This window comes from Peromyscus eremicus, chromosome 5 (assembly GCF_949786415.1).
Source record: "Peromyscus eremicus chromosome 5, PerEre_H2_v1, whole genome shotgun sequence".
Taxonomy (NCBI): Eukaryota; Metazoa; Chordata; class Mammalia; order Rodentia; family Cricetidae; genus Peromyscus; species Peromyscus eremicus.
The window spans coordinates 8,540,703-8,565,111 of record NC_081420.1 but is presented as its reverse complement, the minus strand read 5'-3'; the positions used below and the strand labels follow the sequence as shown (position 1 = coordinate 8,565,111).

Here is a 24,409-nt window from a genome sequence, read left to right as displayed (position 1 = left end):
CCCCGCACCCTGGGGGAGGGGGGGGGGGAGGGAATGCTGCGCCCTCTGGTGGCCAAAAGCCCCAGCCTTGCAAGAGGGTTTCCCGGGGCTGCCTAGGCCAGGAGTCGCCGGGAGTAGGAGACCCCTCATCTGCATGAGGTAACGCCTCTGCCCCAAGGGTTAGAAGTAAAGTAATGGTCACGGTGGGTTTTTGGGTTTTTTGTTTGTTTGTTTCTCTGTGTAGCTTTGGCGCCTGTCCTGGAACTCACTTTGTAGACCAGGCTGGCCTCGAACTCACAGAGATCTGCCCGACTCTGCGTCCTGAGCGCAGGGATTAAAGGTGTGTGCTACCACCGCCATGCAGTGTTTTTAACCGAGGCCCTCCCTGTATGTGTAAATGACATAAATCTGAGTGACCGCCTGGGAAACTAGAGATAGCTGAGAGGAGACGCCGCTCTGGGCTTCTGCGGAAGTGAAGGAATCACCACCAGGAGAACAGGAAGGAGGCTGAGAGTGTACAGCAAGTACAAATTCTTCAGGGCACAGAGATCTCCGTGGCTGGAGGGAGGGAGGGAGGGTGAAGAGAAGACTGGGCTTAGGTTGTCAGAGTCCAGATTCACTTTACGGAGGAATGATGGCAGTGGTATTGGCTGCCCCTTTGTAAGTCTGTATCTGTAACAGCAGCATTGGTCACCATGCAGTAGTGCCAAAGAGGGAGCGGAGGACAGGACACAGTGAAGACAGAACCTATTTACTTGTTTTGAGTAACTTGTGAACTTCCTGCCTCAACTCCAGGAGTGCTGGGATAGTGTGTGCCACAATACCTAGCATGGAATCATCACAAGGGCAATGCAAATCGATTTTCATGATATTCATAGCAAAAGGCTTCTCTTGTAAGATGCAAAGGATGAGCAGGAATTGAAAGAAAAAACCAAAGCCAAGTATGGCGGCACACACCTTTTTTTTTTCCTTTTCTTTTTTGGCTTTTTCGAGACAGGGTTTCTCTGTGTAGCTTTGGTGCCTGTCCTGGATCTCGCTTTGTTGACCAGGCTGGCTGGCCTCGAACTCACAGAGATCCGCCTGCCTCTGCCTCCTAAGTGCTGGGATTAAAGGCATGTGCCACCACCACCCGGCAAAATATGTAGCCCAGGCTGGCCTCAAACTCGTGATCCTCCTGCCTCCGCCTACCAGCGTGGGCCACCACAACTGGCATGCAGTGGCACACACCTTTAATCTCGACACTTAGCAAGGCAGAGCAGGAAGACCTCTAAGTTTGACTACATAGTGAGAACTTATCTTAGGGAAAACAAAACAAAACAACCTCCCCCACCCCAGAATTCATAAAGGAAGAGTAATTGTGGAAGAGGGGAATGTGAGCGAAAGCTAGAACTAAGGCCACAAACTTCACTGGTGACTGCATGTGCTTGGAGCTAGTGCCGAATGCCAAAGACAGACATCTTTGTAGGTACTTGACCAGACCTTCACTTACGGCACAACTGGAATTTTAGATAGCTGTTCAAAGTGTGAGAAACACAGCTAACAAATACAGAGAAAGGCTTCACTGTATCTTGCTGTGTCTGTATCTTGTTCCCTTTCTTTAGAAGGAAACCGACGACGACGACACCGACGACACCGAGTCCTCTGGTGGGGAGAGAGCAAGGGTCCGTCTGTGGAGGGCTCCTTGCCTACACAGTACACCTGTGCTACCCACAGAAGCTCACCTAAGAACAGCATTCAGGGAGCAATGGCTCAGGAGTTAAGAGCATTTGTTCTTGCAGAGGACCTAGGTTTGATTCCCAGCACCCACATGGTATCTCACAAACATTTGTAACTCTAGTTCCACAGAATCCAATGCCCTCTTCTGACCTTGGACACCAGGCTCATGGTGTAAGCAAAACACTCTACACATAAATCTTAAAAAAAAAAAAAAAAAAAAATTAGGCATGGTGTGGTGGTATACACCTTAATTACAGCTCTCCAGAGGCAGAGGCAGGAGGATCTCTCTATGAGTTTGAGGCCAGCTCTGTCCACATAGCAACTTCTAGGACAGCTGGAGCTACATAGACCCTGTCTCAAAAAACAAAAAAACAAAACAAAAATTGCATTTAATAGAAAATAACTACTCTAGGGCAGTTTGGACATAGTATATGTGAGGTATTTTTAGCAAACCTATTAAATTACTAATTGGGAAGATAGATGGAAGTGGATTCCTTGACTTTATAAATGTTCATTACTTGTTTTATTCTCAGGTCTATGGGTTCATGTTTCATTCTCACTAGGCAATCAGACCTAATTCATAAAAATTCAGTTTGCCCTTAACTGCTCCAATTGTGCTGGGTGTGGTGTGAGTGGTTCTCAATTGGCCATGGCTATAGGTGCGAGGTATGCAAAGGCCTCAGGGCCTTTCGTAGACCTGGTCTCATACAGATGTAGGAACACCATATTCAGCCTGCATCCACATGGCCATCTTGAAAGGGGAAAACTAAGTGTAAAGGTTAATATTGCAATCAACTAACAGACATACCTCTGGGTGGGTCTGTAAAGGCATTTCCAGGAAGGATTTACTGAGGGGTGAAGACCCTCCTCCAGAATGGGCAGCATTTTCCTAGGTGATAGCCTGGACAGAAGGAGATCCACGGGAAAAGCTTTTTGCCTGCCTGTTTTCACCTTACTGGTGAATGCATCTACTTTGTTACTGCTACCACCGCTGACATCAGAGCCTAGCTTCTTCTGCCTTCCAATATGGGCTAAAGACCAGGAACTCTCTTGGGGGCTGGAGAGATGGCTTAGCAGTTAAAAGCACTGTCTACTCTTTAGTGGACCCTGGTTCAATTCCCAGCACCCGCATGGCAGCTCACAACCATCTGTAACTCCAGTCCCAGGGAATTCGATGTCTTCCTCTGGTCTCCATGGCAGTGCATGCATGTGGCATACATGTGGACAAAACACCCATACACATAAATAAAAATGAGTAAAAAGAAATAAAGATCAGTGGCTCTCCAGGAATGCTCCAGGCCTTCAGCACTAGATTGGAATTGCTTCATGGACTGAGCAGTACTGGGTTCTCAGCTTCTCCAATGTCCAGAGAGGCAGCCACTGTTGAACTACTCAGCCCATATAATGTTCCAGGCTCATGTACCTGGGTCCTCCCAATGGAAGGAAGGGCTGGGACAGTGGAGTCCAGACTGTTCAGTAGTCACTTTACTGTCTTGCCTTAGGTTCCTCTTCTTTAAATTGGGCTATCAGTCCCATTTAGGATTGCTTGGAGGACTCTAAGGATTAAGTGAAACTATGACCAATTGTTTATACTTCTCCATAATGGTGACCAGGACAGATCCTCTGTTTGAGTACATATATGCCACCCACTCCCCATTCAGACCAGCAAATCACCATCACACTAACTCTGTGTCCAAATGTTTGCTTTATCTTTCTGCATGAAAGATATTCACAGTATCAAAAGTAAAGAATTAAAAAAACAAAACAAACAAAACAAAACACAAAGAGAGCAGTGTTGGGCCAGCAGTACCATCAGCCCTTGGCTCACAGGCCAGCCCATTCCCTGGGCTCTGAGTGTGGAGGCTGCGTAGCACCAGGAAGCGGCTCTGCTGAGGTCCTGTAAGGCCCCAGCACAGCATGGCATCCATTCAGCTTTTGGTTGGTCAGGGTGGTGGGAACAGGGAGGGTCAAGACAGGTAGAAGGGCACACGGAGAAGAAACTACATCTGCAGCTTGGGTTGGGGCCTTGAGATGACCTGGAGAAGTTGACCTGGGCAGGGCTGAGGGGGAAAAAAATGGCAGAATTATAGTAAGCATCAGCTCTGTCCCCACCCCCTCCTCACCCTGGCCCCAGCTGGCCCTGCTGGCTCTGGGTTAGGGATGGGTCACAGCACCAGTCTCTCCCCAGCACCCTGCTGGCTCTGGGTCCCTGTGGAGGTGGTAATAAGTTTTGTTTTTGTTTCTTGGCCTGAAGACAAGCAACAGACTTCCCGAATGAGAATTTGAAAATTTCCAGTGGAAAATGAAGCTTAAAACTGTTGAGGGACAGAGTTCCAGTCCTGAGGTTCTGTCAACATATGGGACAACATTCCTGTAGCACATCTGTCCAGGTCAGGGCTGAGTGAGAGCTTGGTTGCTGGTTCTCTCACTGACAGACACTGTTAGAGGCCAGTCCTGTATTCAGACTCCTATTCAGGTTCCAAGGAAACCACCTGGACTAGGTCCTGAGTCTGCCAGCACTGTAGCTTCTGATCCTGTCAGAAGAGACTCAAGGACACTCACTCATGAGGGTGGGGAGGAGGGTAGTAGCCTTCCTATTTTGGAAGAGATCAGCCAAGGCAGAAGATGGCTGGATTAGGTTTTCCAGAAAACCAGTGAAATTGGGCTTATATGAGGAGGTGTGACCCTTTTTCTTTCCACAGGGGCAACAGATAAATGCCTGGGGTCTTTGTTATTCCTTGCTCTTGTGGTGGTGAAGAAAGGTAAGAGGATGCCTTAGCCTTAGAAGATGCTTTTGGGGTGTGGTTATCTTGGTGTGGCAGAGGATCAGACTCCTCAAAGCACAGGAAGCCTGAGGGATTGTGAAGAAAACGGCCTTCACTGGAGGCATCATGTGCATAGCATGGGGGCCTCAGGCCTCTGTCCTGCCCCGGGGAGTTGTGCAGGGTTCAGGAAGCTCACTGCTTCACCCCAGAGGGGAATTTTTTTAAAGAGCAGAGGAGCAGAGAGACAGATGAGGACATCAAGAGTATGCATATAGAGATGAGGCCGCCTGTCCAAGCCTCCCACTGTTAATAAGGGCAGCTAAGTAGCTGTCAGACAGAAAGACCTGATCTGGGTACACAGCACAAGATTAATACACGCAACTGTGGGGATGGAAAGATGGTTCAGAGGTAAAGAGCATTGGCTGCTCTTCCAAAGGAACTGTGTTTAATTCCCAACATCCACACGGCAGCTTATAACTATCTGTAACTGGGACCCAACACCCTCTCATTGACATACACAAAGGCAAAACACCAATGCACATAAAAATAAATCACTAAAAAAAGAAGACATGGACCTGAATAGCCTTGGGCCCCAATAACTATGTACAAGCTGCCTATCTCTTCTTCAGTAAAGCTCCTAGCCTGGAGGCTTTCTCCAATTTTGGGCACCCAGCCCCAGAACATTATCTAATATGTCAACAGTTCAGATAAAAGGATTTGTGCAGGTGGCTGAAGGGAGGCCAGAGCTGCTTGTGGGCCAGTTTCTTCCTAAAAGGCAGCTTACCTACTAGTTCCTCAGGGAACTTGCCCTACTGGGGAAGAACCCTCACTAACACCTCCATGATTATCAATGACCTAGCTCACTTGCTCTAGCTCACTTGCCCTCCCTGTTCCTAGGGGCTGCTCTCTTATACTGCTTAAGGTGGATGGCATTCAGACAGTCTGCACTGAGGAAGCAAACGGGACTTAAGCCTGATGCCCAAGCATGGTGCAGCTCCATGAAGTCTACTGCTGTCTGGAGGCTTCGGGAGGGAGGTTGAAGGAGGCCCAGTGATGACACCCTAAGAGGCAGACCTTCAGGAGAAGCAGCAGCAAGATTCAGGGAGGGCCTAACCAGGGAGATGTGATGGAAGACCAGAGGCCTTGCGTGAGTAGACATACAGAAAAGGACAGGGTGCAGATCATCAGCAACTGTGCCTGGACAGATGTTTGCTACAGAGATGAAGAAGCAGGGACAGCAAGCCCTGAGCCCTACTCTCCAGACCCAGAATACAGAATGGTTTAGAGGGGCACAGAAGGTGGCAGGGCATGGGAAGAATGGGGTGCAAGTACCAGTTGAGGTCTCCACCTCACTGAGCTGTGCTAGGAGTGGTTTTCTTGAGGCTGAAGTTGGTCCAGTTGACAGCAACTTTCTGACGAGTTTGCTTTGCAGAATCCAAACAGAACCTATTGGGTTTAGGAAATATGGGTAAAACACAGTGATAGGTTCTCTCCTGTCCTCACTGGACCCCACCTCTAGATAAAACATGTCTCATTCACAGAAACCAACTGGAACCCAGAGTGGTGGTGTACACTGTAATCCCAGCACTCAGGACTGCTGTGAGTTTGAGGCCTGGGCTACAGCAAGACTCTTTAAAAAAACAAAAAGAAAGAAACAAGTTGGCTCTAAGTAGACACTGTGGCTTCCAAGTGTTTAACAGGCTGAGAACTGCCCATGAGGCCAGGGGACAATGCGAGACAACTGCTGTGAGACACAAACTGTCATCATCTCTGCCTTACCCTTGCTCTACTGACCTGGTTTTTACCCTCAGACTTCTGTAAACACTGACCCACCCACTGTTACCACTTGACCTGGTGAGCTCAGCTCAGTCTTATCCACCTTTCCCAGAAAGGACTCCTCCACTAACCTCCAGGTTGGTGTGATGGCCACCAGCATGCCTTTATGTCTCTACAAGCATGGATCAGTGGGCTGTGTATTTCTGAACCTCTCCCTGTCTAGACTGTTCCTAGATCTTGACTCACTAGAAACGAAGTACAAATAAAACCTAAGCACTTGGGAATCAGAAAAGGGGATCTCTGTGAGTTTGAGGCCAGTCTAGTTTACATAATGAGTTAGTTCTAGGGCAGCCAGGGCTACACTGAAACCCTGTCTAAAATGAGTAAGAAATACAAATGTATAAAGCTGGGAGAAGCCCTAGTTTTTCTGTCCTAACATGGCTCCTTCTCCTTATGCCTTGCACCTCAGATGCTCTGTCTTGCCAAGCGGCTCCATGGGTTCAGGCTACATAGGGGGCCTGGAAGGGTGGTGAGGAACCCCCAAGGACTTTTTCAGGCCTGAAACACAACATGGGGCTTGGGCATGGACATAATCTCCCCTCAGTCAGGGGGAAAGCAGGCAGTACACACCTACCTCTTGAAGTACTCCACTTCTCGGTCTGTCTCATCCATCTCCACCCCATCCATGTCCTTGGGCAGGAACACATCGTCTAGGAAGACACAGCCAGGAGGGCTCAGTGCCCATGGCCAGGCCTCTGGGGTCATGCTGGGAGCAGTGCTGCCCATACACGGGGACTGCCCTCCACCCCGTGGCTTGGTTGGGGTGGGGGTTCTGCCACTTGGTTCCTGGTGCACTCACCCAAGGAGGAGGCTGACTTCTCTTGTTTGCGGCTCCGGCGGCTGCGGCCCTTGCCCTGGGACAAGCTCTGTGGCCTTGCTAGGCCTGGGGTCTGCACAGATTCCTGCTCCAGAGTTCGAGCCTTGGCCTCACCCGGCCAATTCTGCCAGGAACTACCCTTCTTCTCAATTTTGGGGTTGTCAGCCCAACTTGGTCCTGGCCGGCTCCCCCGGCTGTCCTCTCCAGGTTCTGCACAGTTACCCACTTTGGCAGGATCTGGGCCCTTGCCTGGCTGCTTGGGGCTAGATATCTGGCTCTTGGCACTGGGAGCCTCTAGGTTGGCTGGAGGCCAGGGGCCTGGACCCGCCTCACTCTTCTTTGCTTGACTTCCCTGTCTCTTGCTCTTTCTTAGCTTCCCACCTGTGGCCACAGGCTCAGACAGCTCCTGTTTCTTACTGGGGACCTCCTTTGAACTTTCCTCAGAGCTAGGGTTGCCTGGCTTGGGCGTCTTGACCCAGATCACCCGGGACAGGTTGGGCACAGTGTTGAGTCTTCTCACGAGCCCATTCTCAGGGATACCAGGAGGGGGGCCCCTCACCTCTGTCCATGGTGGGTGAGGGTCTCTTCCTTCTGCCCATGGTACAACTGACTCACTTGGAGCTTGTAATGTGTGGCTGTGAAGGGAGCCCAAAGTCAAAGGGGACAGGTCAAGATTGATATCAGGCTGTTGCTCTGAGGAGCCGTTGAGGTCTGAAGGGGTTAGAGTCTGGGGCTGAGGTTCCACAGCCCCCTCCTTAAAGCCACTGCTATCCATGCTGAGCTCACACATGCTGAAACTGGCACAGAGGGAGTCTTTGACAGTACTCTTGATCTCTTGCAAGCGGCTGCTCAAGAAGCTGTTGACTCGGTCCAGCTCCTGGTCAGGCCAATCTAGGAGCTTCTCCCTGGCAGGCCTCAGCTCCTGGCTTCCAGAAACACGATTCACCTGCTTCAGAGCTTCCGTTGCCAACCGGGCCTTCTCTTTCTCCTGCCAATAGAAGAGGCAGTTTCAGCAGAGGTCTGCCAGTGACCAGGTACAATATGACACCTGACACATCAGCCTGGGACCTAGCTTTGCCACTCACTTGCTGAAGGCAGAGACTCGTGATCTCCACATGGCCCTCAACCCTGCGGGAATGAGGGGACAATGAAACCAGACAATATCAAGTCTTGGGGTACAAGTATAAATAAGCTCCCGAGGGTAGGGTTTTGACAGTTTACCCATCATGAGCCTGTGTCAGTTCTGGGTCTAAGAATGCTAGGATCTGCTTCCTAGGCATGAGTTAGCATGGGGAGCTTGAGTAATTCACCCACTCCCCAGTTAGGCACCAGTGGACTCATCTGCAAAGTAGACAATAACTCTGGAAAAAAGAACAAAGTGGGAGCCAGGCCGTGGTGGCACACACCTTTAATCCCAGCACTCAGGAGGCAGAGGCAGGTGGATCTCTGTGAGTTCAAGGCTAGCCTGGGATACAGAGTGAGTTCCAGGACAGGCACCAAAGCTACACAGAGAAACCCTGTCTCGAAAAACCAAAAAAAGAAGAAGAAGAAGGAAAAAAAAAAAAAAGAACAAAGTGGGAATGCATGGCTATGGAGAGGCAGTCTCTTCAATTCTGTGTGTAGCAGGGAAAATGTGTTATTATTATGCAGTCTTGTGTAAGAGCTGAGATGCTGAGTGGCTAACATGCAGGTGCCTTCCTAATGCTGAATTATTGAAGAGGGCTATCTCTTAAGGTCTCTCACTGCTCAGCAGCTCCATATATCCAAGCCCACGTCTAAAGTGTCCTATAGCATATCATGATCAGTGACAGAGCCCTCACAACAAGATGCAAAAGCAGCCTGAGCCCAGGTGAAGACTAGGAGGTCCCAAGAAGTTGGGTCCTGTAAATCACCTTTGGCAGACTTGAGTCAGGACAATGGAAATCAGTCTGTGGCTGAGCTATCCCTATTTGTCTGCCTAGATACAAGGTACTAGAGGCTAATGAGGCCTTTACAGGGACCTAGGAGTCAGATGGGAAGGATATGGCAGAGCACCACCTTACGTATTTCCAGCTGACTTGCAAACTGAGGAGGAGACAGGAAAATGAACCTGGGGAGAGAAGACTTGCCGTCACCTCAGAATTAGCATGAACACGGTGGGCAGGCTGTATTCTCGTCTCTTCTGAACAGTGACTACATACCTAAATGCAGCCTTCCTTAGAGTTCCTGGACAAATCACCTCCTCTCTTTGAACCCTAACTTCCAAGTTTGTAATTCAGGGAGAAAAAGTTGCTCTGAGGACAGCTATAAGGGTTGGTGCCAAGTCTCCTTCCCCACGTGCCAGGACTCTGCCTTCTCAGGTGAGCAGCAATGTGGCCTGGAGCAGTGTTTGCAGGTGAACTGGAGACCGTAGGTGGTCTCTCCCTGTATGCCTGAGTCAGCACAGCCTGGCTTCTGGATGTTATGGATAAGGAAGTTTTACTCACTTATAGAATGTTTGCTATGTGTCCAGAAACCCTGAAAAGCACTGGTATGGACAGCACCTCCTCATTACAAACACTGGCATCAAAAGGAGAAAGCACAAAAATGCACAGCGGCTCCTCACAAACCTGGCTCCGTGCAGCAGGTCACGTCTTAACCCTCACCACTGCCCTTGTTGCAGTATAACGCCTAGGTTCACAGGTGATGAACTTCAACTTCGGCAAGAATGTGAAACTGGCTCAACGTTAGGTGGCTAGTAAGTGGCCAAATCAGGACAAGGCACAGGGATGATTCAGAAGTTCCAGACTTCTCAGTTCCATTTGCTCACTGACTGTGAGGCAGTGGCTAAGCTTTGGGAGTGAAGCTGGACACAAGACAGTCTCTGTTTCCCAGCTTTAGTCAGCCAAGGAGGAGAGATATATATACATGGACTGCTTAATTCAGTGATAGTGTCAAATGCTACAGGGCAGAGAGTACAAGGTGCTTTTAACCCAGCCTGGGTTGTCTGAGGGCATTCCCAGAGGGGCACTGAAGGGTGAGTGGAATTATCCTGGAAAAAATGAGATAAGCACATTCTAGGTTGAAGGAACAAGTGTAAAATAACGGGAAAATGAAAAATCACATCAATAGGAAGCAAAAATTATGCAGAGGTACAGCTAGAGCCTCAAGTTTTGTTTTGCTTTTGCCAGGGGAGGTGTGGTGTCTAGAGGTCTTAGGAGGCCGGAAGATAGGCTAAAAAGTAAGAGGCTGAAAGATGGAGCTAGTATGCTAAGCAGCAGCTGGATCCTAAGGAGCTCTGCAGGCTGTGCAGACGTCTGGGTTTGAGCCTGAGGCAATCAGTGCTTACCAACTGAAGGCTTGAAAAACAGATGTTGTGGGTGGAGAAAAGTGGACTGGTTTGAGTTGGGGGTATGGGGTTATCATGGATAGGGATTTTTGGGGTTAGGCAAGAAGGTAAAATGACACATGTCCAGAAAACATTACCAACTACTACAGCTGCCACAGTGGCCCCCATGAACCGAGCACTCAGGTGCCAGGCATTCTGCCCAACGCTCCATACATCATTTCATTTCATCCTCACAACCATCTATGGCTTAGGTTCCTGTTATTCTCATTTTATAGATAGAAAAATTGAGGCTGAGAGATTAAGTGATTTGCCCAAGGTCATACAGCGAAGTGTGATCAAGCTGAGCTTCAAACTGAAGTCAATTCCAAGGCTCACTGCTTTCAGTCACAGTGCACTTTCCCATGACAGTGCCTAGGGCTAGGGTCAAGCAACAGAGTGAAGTGGTCCCTTTTACTAAACAGATAATATAGACGAGAAGGTAGGCCTCTTTCATGATATACTGAGTGTGAGGTACCTGCAGGATGTCCCCAAAGAGGACCAATAGTTAGCAGAGATACCAATGTCAAGTACAGGGTAAAATACTACCTAGATGGCTTTTCTTTCCAGAGATGTGCTCTACAAAGTCTAGGTGAGGGACAAGAACTCAAAAAGGAGAAAGAGGTCAGAGAGGCAGGTGAGAAATATGGAGAAGACGGTGACCCCACTGCCCCTTCCTAGGCCCTGCTTGCCTGAAAGCCAAGGAGCCAAGGACAAGGTTTAAAGGGGCGCACAAATAAAATGTCAAAGGTTGCTTAGTGGACAACTCTGACAGGCACATAACCAAGACATAACTTGGATTTGGCAATAAACTGGTGCCTGAAGGGTGTGGACAGCAGTCTTTGGTGAGGTGATGAGTGGGAAGTGAGAACAATGGACATGGATGTAAGGCTGGCAAAAATTACAGCTATGATGAAGGAAGCAAATAGGGAGAGCAGGAAAGGCTCCAGCTTCCAGAAACTGTCTGCCTTTGAAATTCAACAGTGGGCACAAAGACATGTGATGGGACCTAGGCCAGAGGAAAGACTGCAGATCTCTTTGCTAGAGTATGGGTTTGAGCCTCAGACCATGTTTACCAATCAAAGGCTTTGAAAATAGAGCAAGCAGCCTAAGCTGGGGAAGCAAAAAGGGGCTATAGGGGCTGGGGTGGGAGAAGGACAGCCCTTCCTTTAGATGAGGAGGTATGTCCAATGGCTTTTTCCTTGATGAAAACAGAAGTGAAGTTATTTGCTAAAACACAAGGGAGGGTCTGACGAAAGGGCCATGTGAATGGGCATGACAAGGAATGAAGGATAGGGAACAGGCCAGCCAGGCAACATGAGAGCTAAGCAAGTGGGAAAGCACCTAGCTGAGTGTCACATAAACAGTCACAAGCTATCCTCTGGGTGTAGAAGGGGAGAAGGATAGGATGGGAGGCGATTTTCTGAGCAGGTGTGACAGAAGGGAACGGCAAGGAGTGAAGAGAGCCAGTAAGGAGTGAGGATGATGTCGGTTCACTTGCTCTTTACCACTGCTTCTCACCTCAAGTGAGCGAGTGCTAGACTGGCCTGGGAAGAAGACAAAGAGAGGGTCAGATGGCAACACGAAGAGGACAGAGAAGACTGGCTGTGAGGTTGCAGACGGCAAAGGAAAGGGTGCAGCTTCAAAGGATCAGGGACTCGTGCCTAAAGGCAAGAAAAAGGAAGTGGGGTGAGGGAACGGGAAGACCCTGCTTTACCCATCTCCTAAGGTGGTAGAGAGTAAGCAGTCATCACTACATGCCTACCAGGGAAGCTGGACCTCAGAGGGGAGGCTGATCTAATACCGAGACCACCTATGTATGTTTGTCCTAGCCTACAAGGCTGGGTCTAGTAGATAGTGAGCTAGAGAGCAGAAGGGTGTGATGAACGGCAGCCTAGAGATATGCAAGGTGAAGGAGAAGTACAGCAGGAGACTTCCCTGAGGGTGTCTGCAAAGGAGGAAACACCTGAAGTGTTTCACCTGGAGTGACAGTCATTCAGGAAAGGTCCATGGGTTTATAAAAAGCACACCAGACCTGGGAACTACTGAGCAAGCCCTCTGGGGACTGCTCAAAGAGGCCAGAGACCACTGTAACCTACTGAACACCTCAGGAGAGCAACTTTGGGCGGAAGCAAAAGAAGGTTGACCATTCTCTGAAGGTAACAAACAGCAGGACCTTTCGGCTCACTACTTCAGGCTGCAGAAGGATCTTGGTTGTCCTTGGGCTGGGAAGATGGAGAATCACTTCTGCCTTCTAGAGCTTTAAGGTTGTTTGACCACCCAAGAAATGGAACTGGCTGGCTACCAAACCAAATCTCTTCAGATGGTGGCTCCTGTGTATGGCACCGTGCAAGACACAGCTGGGGGTAGGCAGGCGAAGTAAGGAAGCCGCAGGTGGCAAGCCATCAAGCTCAGGGCTCATCTAGCAGCAGGGCTGTCCAGGAACAGCACCGAGGACTGGTTCGTTCCCATGGCTTCAGTTACATCTCTGCTCTGACAACTCTAGTCTCATACCTGCACTTGCACTTGACTGTCTCACGGGAACCTGAGTCAATGAACCCAACTGCATCCAGTCTTCCTTCTCAAACTGCCATGTTGGCTCCGGCACAAGCACCATCAGCATACTGGGAGACACCCAACTGTGTCGTCATACTGTCATCAGAATACCCAAGCCTGTCACTTCTGCTGCCCTCAAATCTCTCCAGTCCCACTCTCAGTCACCTCCCCCTTGGTCTCGTACTTCCCTGCCTGGGGTATCAAACTCAAAGTTTTCTTGCCCTCATCTTCCCACATGCCTTCTGTACCACCCCACTGCAATCAAAATACAGCCTTGACAAGTGCACTATCTGATGTCACCCATCCGCTGACACGCTCTCATCTGCAGGCTAAAGTCAAAGCTGATCTTCAGCAGGGCCTCTGAGACTGTCTTCTACCTCCACTACCTGCCCCACTTCTCTGCCACTTTCAGCTTTGGCTTTACCACACTGCCTGTGAGATGTGCTGTGCCTGCTGCCAGGAGAAGGGACCTCCTGATGAATCTGTCCTTACTCCCCAGGACTCAGACGGTGAGTCAACCTCTAGTAAAGCCACTTCTGGGCAACAATGGGCACTTCCCTCCCTCTGGTACTTGTCACACCCTAATGTGCTTGTCCAGTTTTGTGTCAGTCTCCTCACTAGACTAAGCTTCTTTCTGGTGGGAACTTAACTGTTACATTTTGGCTCTCAGTATTTGTGGAAGTACTTGCTGAATGAATAAATGACCAACTGTAGCAAGTCCTCAGCTTGGAGGACTTGAGCAAGCAGCTTGCACCTAAGACATTTCCTTCTCCAAAACTTGCCCCCAGGTTTTCCCTGACCTTGATGCCTCCCAGATTCATCCAGACTTTCCCATAGCAGTTGAGCCATACCAACATTTTTTTGGGCAGCCAGCACCAATCACGCCCCAGAGGTGTTAGGGCTTGGGGTGAGGGATTCCTCGGGGAGGAGAGGCAGTAGAGTTGAGCTCCCCCCACACCCACCTTCTTTTTCAGCTTGTGCCGGGCCCGCTTGGCGGCCCTGGCGCTGTTGGGGACTTTGGGCTCCGTGCTGTTGATGAATTGCAGCAGCTCATCCACATCTCGGTGGTCCACCGCTGGCTCCCCAGGGATCCCGCCCAGGGTGCCCCCCTTCATGGGCAGCTCCTCTTTCCGCCTGGTCAGCCTCGAGCGGAGCTTCTCCCGGATCTCAGTATAATTCCGACTCGTCGGGGCAGCGGGTGGCTGGGGGAGGGGAGGTGCTGACATTACACCCTAGGCCTGGGAGGCCCATAGCACTCCCACCCGCTGGCACCATGTATGTGGTGAGAAGCCAGATGATTATTCTCTCTAGCATCAGCAACCAAGGCCAAATGACTTCATCCTCAGTAGGCTCTGAGCTGAAGCAGTGGTAGGTGTGAAGACGGCTCGGTGACCAAGGACTGGGGAGCCAGGAAAGCAGATTTGAGCCCGGGCTTCATCACTTGGAAGCTGTATGACCTTGGGTGAGCCACTGAGTCTTTGTGAACCTCAATTTTGTCACCTCTAAAATGAAGATAACAATTCCTAGCTCAAAGGTGACTAGTAATTTTGAATTATTTCCACGTTTCCTATCCTCACCTGCTCTGCCCTGGCCAGCAGCCTTTCCCTTCTCTCCTTCCGAGACTTCTGAACTGCTCCTCTGTCTAGAGACAGCATGTACCCTGATCTGAGCCTCCTTCTTGGTGCCATTTGTGCTCAGGGCCTGTACCTCAGCTGGCTGCCACACTTGGGGAACTTTTTGCTCCCACCCTGCCTTCATCATGCACAAGCATTCACTTCTCTGGGATTACACACGTATATATACTCATCAGAATCATACATAGCTTTTTCTCTGCTACTTCCTTTTCTTTTGCCTAAAGAAAAAAAGTCAATCTTAAGAGAAACCACAGAACACAGCCAACAAAATGTTAAGAAAACCCAATCTCACAAATGTGCCTTGAGGTTGAAGCAAGCAGATGTAGGTACAAGGACTCTCAGTCCCAGTGTGGCAATCACTGCCATGAGCAAGGGGTCTCTCCTCTGCCCTCTGGCTGCCCAGCCCTCTCTGCCCAGGCAGGCTCACTCACCGCATTGTGGCCGAAGAACTCACAGTAGCAGCAGTCACAGAACTTCCCATCGCGTGGGTGGGTGGAGGACGAGGTGCAAGAGCTGCGCTCAGAGCTGCTATCCTCTTCCTCGCCCAGACCCTCATCTGCCTCACAGGCCAGGCCACTGTGTGCAAATTTGTGCCCTTTGCACCCAGGGTCCCTGCTGCAATGGAGAAGGGCCCAGAGGTGAGAGTAAGTGGTGCAGGCACAGAATATAGCAGGAGCCAGAAAAGTGTCCCAATCCCCAGTCACCATTCCAACTGCCTTTCACCTGCCACACCAGTGCCTCTGGTAAAGAGCAGAGCCTGATAAGCGTCTCCACTGCCTCATAGGCCATCACAAATGCAAAGTTTGACTGTGGAAGTTTCCTGCATATACCTCTTTGAGGGCACTGTGTGGGTACCTCTCTAGCTTGCTGTTTTATCAAGCCTTGTGATAATGGGCTGTTCATCATTTCCTTTAAACTAGGTAAATAGACAGTATGTACTTAAATTCTGGAGGAGTCCCATTACACAGCACGGCAACCTTGCACAGCAAGTGCTTGGCAAGCAGGAATCTGAACTGACTTGTGGGTTGATGGGTCCTCTGATACAGCCCCAAATGATCAATGAAAACTTTCTACTTTCCCAGGGTCCTCACAACACATCTGTCTGGCATCTGTATCAGCAGGTAGAGCTTCCTTAATCAAGAGCTCTGTGATGAGAAAAAGCAGATTTGTCTCCTGGGAGCTATAAACTACAAGAGCTACTGCTTGGACCCAGAAACGTCCTCAGTATGTTATCTAGCCATCCTTGAAGTCCTAAAAAAATCAGCACCACTATCCCCTTTTAACAGTTGCAGAGACTGAGGCTCAGGGCACAGTCCAACAGATAGTAAAACATAAACCTGTGTTTCCCTGTGTACAGAGTTCATGCTTTCTCCACTTACATTCTGCCTCCAGACTCTGGCAATAAGTTGGGGCAACTTATATTATATATAATTTCTTCCTAAGGTAAAGATGAAACAGGCTGAGAGGTCCCAGAATCAGAGCTGGGAAGAACCAGAGCCCTATGATGGGTCAGCAACAGCTGGAATACTGCAGAAGCTGGACCCGTGTTTCAGAGGAAATAAGAGTAAGGTGACAGTCTAGGACAGGCCTGTGTAGCCCATGTCTGCTGTTGGAAAGGTCGGCAAACACATGCTAGGGTTTAGAAAAGGCAGCAGAAGTTGGTATCAATGGTGCCTATAGTTTATTCCAAGCTCACATTTCTTCTATTACATTAAGCAAAATTCCTTTTAGGAAAATTAAAATATTCAGTTTCTGAAGATACATACAGACCACTACTCTTTATTGGTGGATACATGGATTCAGAGAACCCTATAAAAAGCAGTTTCCCCACCTATTCTCAGGGCCTTCTGCATCTACCACAGAGGGAACCCCCAGCACTCATATGCACTTGGGTGCTCTCTCCTCTTGTTGCCTTCACTCACACTTCACAGTATATCTTTCTACAAAATTGAGGCTGGCCTTGAACTCTAGATCCTCCTGCCTCCGCTTCCCAATTGCTACGATTATAGATGTGCAGCACTGTGCATGGGAGAAAGCATTTTGCCAATGTGTGTTAAGAACTCTCCCAAGAAACAGTGATGAAAAAGTCTAAAAGAGGAAAAAGCTTTAAGCCAAGACATCTTTAGATGTTGGTTATGTTAAAATGATGATAATGTTCTGCAACTGGAGACCAGCAAAATGAATTATAGTTAATATTCTCCAGCCCCAAATACTGAACATTAAGAACAGAACACAGGAACACACTACTACTACGTGAAAACTGCAAGATCCAAGTCTGTACTGACATCATTAGCACCACGTGAAAGACATGTGAGTTGACAAGTCAAGAGTAGTGGCTGTAGGGCAGTGAGATCTCAGACTGTGGAAGACAGATAAATAGCCAGGGTCAACCTAGAAAACATCTGCCTTCAATACATTCACATTCAAATAAAGCCAACAGAACCACAGAGCTTCCTTTGGGGCTATAAAGGGCCCAGATCTATTCAAACAGACTTAGGACGCTTATCACAACAGTATTTTTCTTGGTTAAAATCTGGAAATGAAAGCCAGGCTGTAGTGGTGCATACCTTTAATCCCTGCACTCAGGAGCAGAGGCAGGAGGATCTCTGTGAGTTTGAGGCCAGCCTGGTCTACAGAGTGAATTCCAGGACAGCCAGGGCTACACAGAGAAACCCTGTTTCGGGAGGAAAAGTTTGGAAATAAGCCAGGCATGGTGGCGCACACCTTTAACCCCAGCATTCAGGAGGCAGAGACAGGTGGATCTCTGAGTTTGAGTCCAGCCTGGTCTACAGAACAATTTTGGGACAGCTAGGAGTAGAGAGACTCTGTCTTGAAAAACTAAAACAATAACATGGCTACTTAAGTTTTAAAAGGAGTTTTAATTAGGGAAATGATCATGATATTTAAAAAGTGTTGCTATGCAGGCCAGAGATGGTAAGAAACACCTGTAATCCCAGTAGTAGAAGGCTAAAGCAGGAGAATCACAAGTTACAGGCTAGCTTGGGCTACATAGCAAGAACCTGTCTCAAAATGAAGAAAATAAAAAAATGCTACATAAAATATTTATCAAATATAGACCAAATTGTATCATTTATATACAGAAGTATCTTCAAGAAAATAGGCCACAGTTCTAGAAGTTTCTCTTTAGGTTGTAAAGACCCTTTTCTTTTTTACATATGAATTGTTCTAAGCTTAAAAAAATTATAATGAAAAAACTCTTAATTTAGAATGTATTTATTTTGGTGCTGAGTGTGAACACAGGACCTCATGCATGCTAAGACTGTGCTCTAGCACTGAGCTACTACTTCCAGCCCAATCTACACTTTGATTTCCATCCTAAAAGTGTTCTTGGCAAGTTTTCCATAACTCTTAGGCTCCAGTGAGCAGGGAGTGGTGCCTTTCACGCCACTCACTTACCTGTGAGTGCTAGGGAGTGGCTGAGAGTTCGGTGGTGGGAGGAGAGGCCCACCGCAGTGCCCACCGCAGTGCCCGCTGCAGGGGTGGCTGCACCCAGAGAATGGTGGAGGCATCTTCAGGAGTGGCATGCTGGTGGAGGGCAGATGGGGGCTCTGACAAGGCCCTGGGGGGTGGGTGGCAGTGGCAGCAGCCACAGGGCACTCTGAAGCCTGGGCAGGGAAAGGTGCTGCCGGGGTGGTGGGCAGCAGGTGTGGGTGGGACGGTGAGCTGAAGGAGCCAGGGTGAGAAGGAATCAGAGATGCTGGATGTGGGGGGTGGCCGGTGGGGCTGTTAGGGGGAGCAGTGAGGTCTGAGTGCTGGTGGTGCTCCGAGACAGGGAAAGCCTCACCTGTAGGTGGAGGGGAGAAAAAGGGGTCAGACCTGGGAAGGAAAGCCCACAGGCTCACTGCCACATCATCCTGTTTAATGGGGCCAGAGGGCATAGCCTCTCAGCACAAGGCCCCTGAAGAGGATATGGATAGCAGGTCTGCTGGACAGATTTGAGTATCCCAAGCCCGAGGAGGCTGTGGCTCTGCTGCGGTGTGAACAGAAGGTATTTCTGCTGTTTCTCTGGGTCTCTCTAGGAGCTACTTATTCTTGGGCATTCCTTAGGCCTGAGAAAGGAAGCTATAGCAACCTTGGGATCTGCCTCTGGGCCACATGGACCAAGCAGCCAAGGTATGCCTGACTCCTGGGAGGTGACAGATCTCTGACTAAAGTAGGAAAAAGCTCTGATGACTCTCTTCAGCATGGACCAAGATAACTGGAGTTATGCATTCAATTCACATAATTTTAGACAGTACCATTCCAAAGGCTTTCCCCTCTGGGTCTCTGAGCATTAGTATTGAGTTTAAGGAAGAGTCCTGTGGCCTGCCTGCCACCTGCTAGTCTCCTGTGGTTAAGTACAGTGCTGTACAGCTATCCCTAAGGTAGACAAACAAAGTCCAGTGAGGCCAAGGAAGCAGAGGTGGCTCAGGTTGTCAATGGTATAGATAGCAGGTGTACATGATCTAAGTCTCGCTTCCCTATGGGCTTTCCCAGGCCACTCGTTCCTCAGACAGTATGAGGATCTCTCATGGACCCAATGTTAAGCCAATGACAGCTATGAGGGCATTCTTTTTTTTTCTCTCTAGGCAGTATTTTATAACTTCAGAGTCTTGCAGAAGGTCTTCCAGAGAAAGACAAAGTCTAGGTTGTCTCCGCTGCCATCAGAACAGGTCTACATTTACTTATTTTAATAACCAAGTTTCTCATTGACTGGGCCAAAATAGAAAGGCAAACAGCTATCTACCTAGAAGGGGCCCAGTACTTTCCGGAAGCTTAAAGACTCACCAGGGATGGCAGGAGGACTCCCAAGCGAGCCGCCTGGCACAGCCCCGCTGGAGTGTGGGGAATTCCAGAGGCCTGAGAGCTTATGTGCTGACAGGAACGAGCTGGGATCCCAGTCCCCTGAGTTCCCATGGCAGGAAGAGGAGGAGGAAGATGAGGATGATGAAGAAGAGGACGAGGATGAATGAGAGTCACCCCCACAAGACTGGGATTTGCAGGATGTGTGTGACAAGGAGATCTGGAAAGGAGAAAGAAAAAGGCTCATGGTCAAACAGTGGGGCTGTCCTGTCCTTCAGGCCCTTAGTAACGTTATGACTGAAGCCAATAAGCACAAGTCATGGTGAACTATAATCAAGGGCCAATGAAGTACTTGGAAGGGACTATGGTGTTCCCAGTTCCGTGGCTGTGTGGATAGCGGGCAGAGCCTGTCTATGAACATGGGCCATTTGTGTGTATGAAGAGCCGCCAACAAGATGAAGTCTTTGAATCAGAAGTGCAGTTTAGCACTCATGCTCCCCCTTCCCCTTTCTCCTTCCTTCCATTTATTTTTAAAATCTTTGAGACTTTATGTGTATGAGTGTTTGCCTGAATATGTATCTGTGCACCGTGTGCACACAGAGGCCGGAAGAAGGCAACTGATCCCTAGGACTAGAATTACAGCAGGTCATGAGCTACCATGTAGGTGCTGAGAATCAACCCCAGTGCTCTGAAAGGGCAGCTAGTGCTCTTAACCAGTGAGCCATCTCTTTAGCCCCAGCCTTTCATTTATTTCTTACTTTTATTTTTTTGGCTTTTTGAGACAAAGTCTAATTCTCTATGTATCCCTGGCTGTCTTGGAATTCACTCTGTAGGAAAGACTAGCTTCAAACTTAAAGAGATCTGCCTGCCTCTGCATTCCGAGCACTGGGACTAAAGGTGAGTGCCACCACACCCAGCCCTTCCTTCTGTTTATTAGGAATATCTGTGTATGTGTATGATATGTATACATGCATGTGTAAGTGCAGGTGCACATGTGCCACAGTGTACAAGTGGAGACAACCTTGGATGTAGGTCCTCACCTTCCACCTGGTTTCCTACAGGGTCTCCTTGTTGGCTTGCCATTATGTAAGCAATGCTAGCTGGCCCACCAACTTCCAGGGGCTGTCCTGTCTCCACCTCCCACTTTACTGCAGGAGTATAGGGATTACAGATATGTACTATCACATATGGCTTTCTGTGGGTTCTGAGGACTATAAGCAGGTCCTCAAGCTTGTGCGGCAGGTGCTTTGGAGCTTTTACCCACCAAGTCATCTCCCTGGCTCTCCTTTCTTTTTATTTTTCTTCCCAGCACACACAAGACAAACATTCTACCACCGAGCTACATTTCGAGCCCCAAGTGAGAAGTCTTGAAACTGAACTGATTCTGGGTAAATGCAAGTCTCCAGGGGAAAGAGAAGTGAAGTCTGGCTGACATGCCTCACAGACAGCAGTCTTCCACGGCTCCCAGCTATTACTGTTGTCTTCTGACTGAAGTACATCTCAGCCCCTCTGACTCATCTGTGTCATAGTGGTGGCCTTTCGAACAGCCGTAGGCTGAAGGCATCAGGGTCAGGTGACAGGACAGGATCAAGATCTACCTCCGTCCACTAGCAGGCCCATGTCTTCTTCCTTCAGATCTAAACCAAACTTGCAGACACTAAGTGCAGCCGGATGGTTTCTAGAGCAGCCTGGGCAGAGCTTCCTGAGGCCAGGGGAAACAGCCTGACTCCCTTAGGGAGGAAGCAGTCCTGCTTTCAGAGGTCACCTGTCAGCTGTTACCTACCGCCACTGCATGTTCTCGACCTGTCTGCCTCTCATCTTCCTCCATGCTCTTTCGGCAACTCTGGCAGACCCATAGAGGCATCTCGCCTAGGAGATTCTTGACGAGCTTTGGCATGAAGTCAGGGGGCAGCTTCTCACCCTGCAACACCAGTCCATTTTGTGAAGGGCCTTCTTCCCAGCCTTTGCGCTCGCGGTGACACAGCAGGCAACAAGTCTGCACAGACTGGCTGGAGGTGGGGGGAACCTGTCCAACACACAGACACAGGGGTTCCCAGGAGGGGGAAAGGCTGTCCTTAGAAAAGATGCTAACAGTATTCATAACACCATTCATTACGTGCCAGGCACTGGGATAGGCACTTTATCAACATAATTTAGCTGTAGTCCTTGTGACAGCTCTGCAAACAAGGTGTTCTTATTCCCATTTTTTAAGATGAAGAAACAGATTTCAAGAAGTTAAATGAGTTGCCCAAGGTTACAGAGCTAGTGAATGGTTGAATCCCAGTAAATCTGACTCCAAAACTCATGCTCAGCTGTCCTCAACATCAAAGAACAGAGAAGAGGTTTCTCCCTCTCTGGAATGCCTAGGAAGGGCCACAGTTCTATGCAGGCTACAGATCAGTCCTCACCTGAAAGGAAAATGGATGTGCGTTTTCTGGAGAGACGAGCAATTCCTTTAGTACTGCAGCAGGAGTTTAGAACGACAGACCCTGGTGCCCTTTTGAGTAAGAATGGTGGAAAAAAACCTAGACTCTGGGGCCAGACAGACAAGCACTCTCACCTCAGCCTCAGCATGAATCAGCCGACGATGACCTTGAGCAAGTTATTTAACTCCTCTGAGCTCTGCTTCCTACCCACCTTGCAGAGCTGTGCAGAATGCTGCATGCCATCGCTCAGGCCCAGATCATGACTTGGCCTGTTTCTTCCCCTTACAACAGATCGGATCCACTCATTTAAGTTTCAAAGTTTCCTTTCACATTGGGGTTCTAACTGGGAACCTAATTATATTTATAGCCCAGTTAATGGTTTTCCTCGATTTTCCAACTCTAGTCTCCTTCCACTGACACTGCACATGGCCCCGTCACTTCCTTTGGGCCAACAGGATGGTGTTAGCAGATGTGCTGGTAGCACCAATCTAAACAGTGTGTATACACTTCTCCTGGTATCCTTGCATGGATAGCCTGCCAAGACCTTGTGCCTCTGCCACTCCTGCCCATCTGTGGGACTTGAAGAAAGTGAGTGTTCTTAACTAGTCAGTCAGCTGACAGATCTATGAGTAAGCCCAGGTGAAATCCCACCAAGCAGTAGATTCAGTAGGAATAGGAAGTGGTAGTGTTTCAAGGCACTGGGTTGCAGGGTGGTTTGTTCCACAACTCTGCATAACTTTCAGATTCACCCTCCACTAGGTAATGTGTTTGTAAGGGGTGCCATTGTTGTTTCATGTGACATCACAATGAGTTGGGTATCCTTAAGTCTGCCATGTTGCCATCATACTAACCTGGGTCCCTGGTTTCTCAAAAAAGAAAGGAACCAGAAGTGACACTAGGAGCATAATGAAACACTTGGGGAAGGACAATGAATGTGGAAAAGAGTACCACAGGTGGAATGGATAAAAGACACAGCCAAAACACTCTGCCAAGGGGCTGTCTCAATGCGCAAGGTAGCTGCTTAATGTTAAGTGTAGACAGAACTCATCTGTCATCTCACAGGCATGGAAGATTGATGGAGGAGAATGGTTTGAGAAATTAAGGCAAAGGATTAGCTTTTCTTTTCTTTTCTTTCTTTCTTTTTTTTTTTTTTTTTGGTTTTCTTGAGACAGGGTTTCTCTATGTAGCTTTGCACCTTTCCTGGATCTCACTCTGTAGACCAGGCTGGCCTCGAACTCACAAAGATCCGCCTGCCTCTACCTCCCGAGTGCTGGGATTAAAGGCGTGTGCCACCACCGCCCGGCTTTTTTTTTTTTTTTTTTTTTTAAACACAAGTATTTATTTGTTGTGTGTTTGTGTATGCACATTTGGGCACCCATGCAGAGGTCAGAGAACAAGTTGCTGGAGTTGCCCTCTCCTTCCACCATGTGGGTTCTGGAGGCTGAACTCAGGTTGTCAAGCTTGGCAGCAAGCTCTCGTACTTGTTAAGCCATCTCACAGGCCCCAGAGGGGACTTTCTGAGAACAGCACTTAGTTCGTTTCTCAAAGCTGTAAGGTGAGTTGTAGTAACTGCAGATGTGTGTGTGTCGGGGAACCAGTACACAGGACTTTGTTCCTAGTGGTATAGTGAAGAGTACCACAGGCAACACCAGGATGAGGATCTTCATAACAGCTCCTGCTTCACTTGGACATGAGGGTCCTAAAATCATTACATGGGGTTGTTGTTGCTGGGTTTTTTCTTTGTTTTGGTTTTTGAGACAGGGTCTCATGAAGGTCAGGTGGGCTTTGAACTCATTATGTAGCAAAGAATGGTTTTGAATTCCTCATCTTCCTGCATCTATTCCTAAGTGCTGGGATTATGGGCATGTGCCAGCATGTCTAGCCATGAGAAATATTTTGAAAAGAGTATAAATCTTCTTTAAATCAATCTTTTCTGTCTCAGTGCTAAAGATCAAAATCAGGACCTGTGTATTTACATTTTTTGGGGGATGGGGTTTTGAGACAGGGTTTCTCTGTGTAACCTTGGCTGTCCAGGAACTCACTCTGTAGACCAGGCTGGCCTCAAACCCAGAGATCCACCTGCCTCTGCCTCTCAAATGCTGAGACTAAATGCATGTGCTATCAATGCCTAGTTAATTAATGCTTTTAAACAATAATTCAAGTGTATAATGTATGCTCCTTAGTACAAAAAAAAAAATGCCTTCTCAGAGATCTCTCAGGGCTAGAGAGATGGCACAAAGGCTGCTCTTCCAGGGGACTTGGGATTGATTCCCAGCACCCACATGGAAGCTCACAACCGTCTCTTAACTCCATTTCCAGGGTGCCCAATGCCCTCTTCTGCCCTCTGCTCTCCATAGGCATGTACATGGTACAGTCATACATGCAGGTAAAACATCCATACACATACATTTTAAACAATGTTTTCTGGGGCTAGAAAGTGGCTCAGAGGTTAAGAACACTGGCTGGTCTTCCACAGATCCTGAGTTCAATTCCCAACAACCACATGGTGGCTCATATCCATCTATAATGGGATC

At 48.7% G+C, this 24,409-nt stretch overlaps 1 protein-coding gene and 1 long non-coding RNA gene across 8 annotated transcripts in view; one reads left to right on the top strand and one right to left on the bottom strand.

Moving 5' to 3' along the window:
- The first annotated feature begins 26 nt into the window (after window positions 1-26).
- LOC131910916 (uncharacterized) lies at window positions 27-15,988 on the top strand. 2 transcript variants are annotated; one of them, XR_009379244.1, is made up of 4 exons: window positions 27-138; window positions 4,398-4,457; window positions 5,358-5,607; window positions 15,729-15,988. It is a non-coding gene; the product is annotated as an uncharacterized LOC131910916 (long non-coding RNA). The 2 variants fall into 2 exon arrangements; XR_009379243.1 differs by lacking the exon at window positions 15,729-15,988 and having other exon boundaries at window positions 5,358-6,528.
- Window positions 3,382-24,409, bottom strand: part of Fam193b (family with sequence similarity 193 member B) — a 34,694-nt gene continuing 13,666 nt past the window's right edge. For 3 of the 6 annotated variants that reach the window (XM_059262847.1, XM_059262843.1, XM_059262842.1), the window contains 9 exons: window positions 21,233-21,475; window positions 19,435-19,669; window positions 18,064-18,451; window positions 15,078-15,261; window positions 13,975-14,214; window positions 7,096-8,101; window positions 6,871-6,946; window positions 5,793-5,906; window positions 3,382-3,755 (listed from right to left, as the gene is read on the bottom strand). In XM_059262847.1, coding sequence (XP_059118830.1) covers window positions 5,810-5,906; window positions 6,871-6,946; window positions 7,096-8,101; window positions 13,975-14,214; window positions 15,078-15,261; window positions 18,064-18,451; window positions 19,435-19,669; window positions 21,233-21,475 — 2,469 coding nt within the window. In that variant the 3' untranslated portion in view covers window positions 3,382-3,755; window positions 5,793-5,809. Of the gene's footprint in view, window positions 3,756-5,792; window positions 5,907-6,866; window positions 6,947-7,095; window positions 8,102-13,974; window positions 14,215-15,077; window positions 15,262-18,063; window positions 18,452-19,434; window positions 19,670-21,232; window positions 21,476-21,857; window positions 23,001-24,409 lie in introns of those variants that run through there. The other 3 variants (XM_059262844.1, XM_059262846.1, XM_059262845.1) reach the window with 3 other exon arrangements.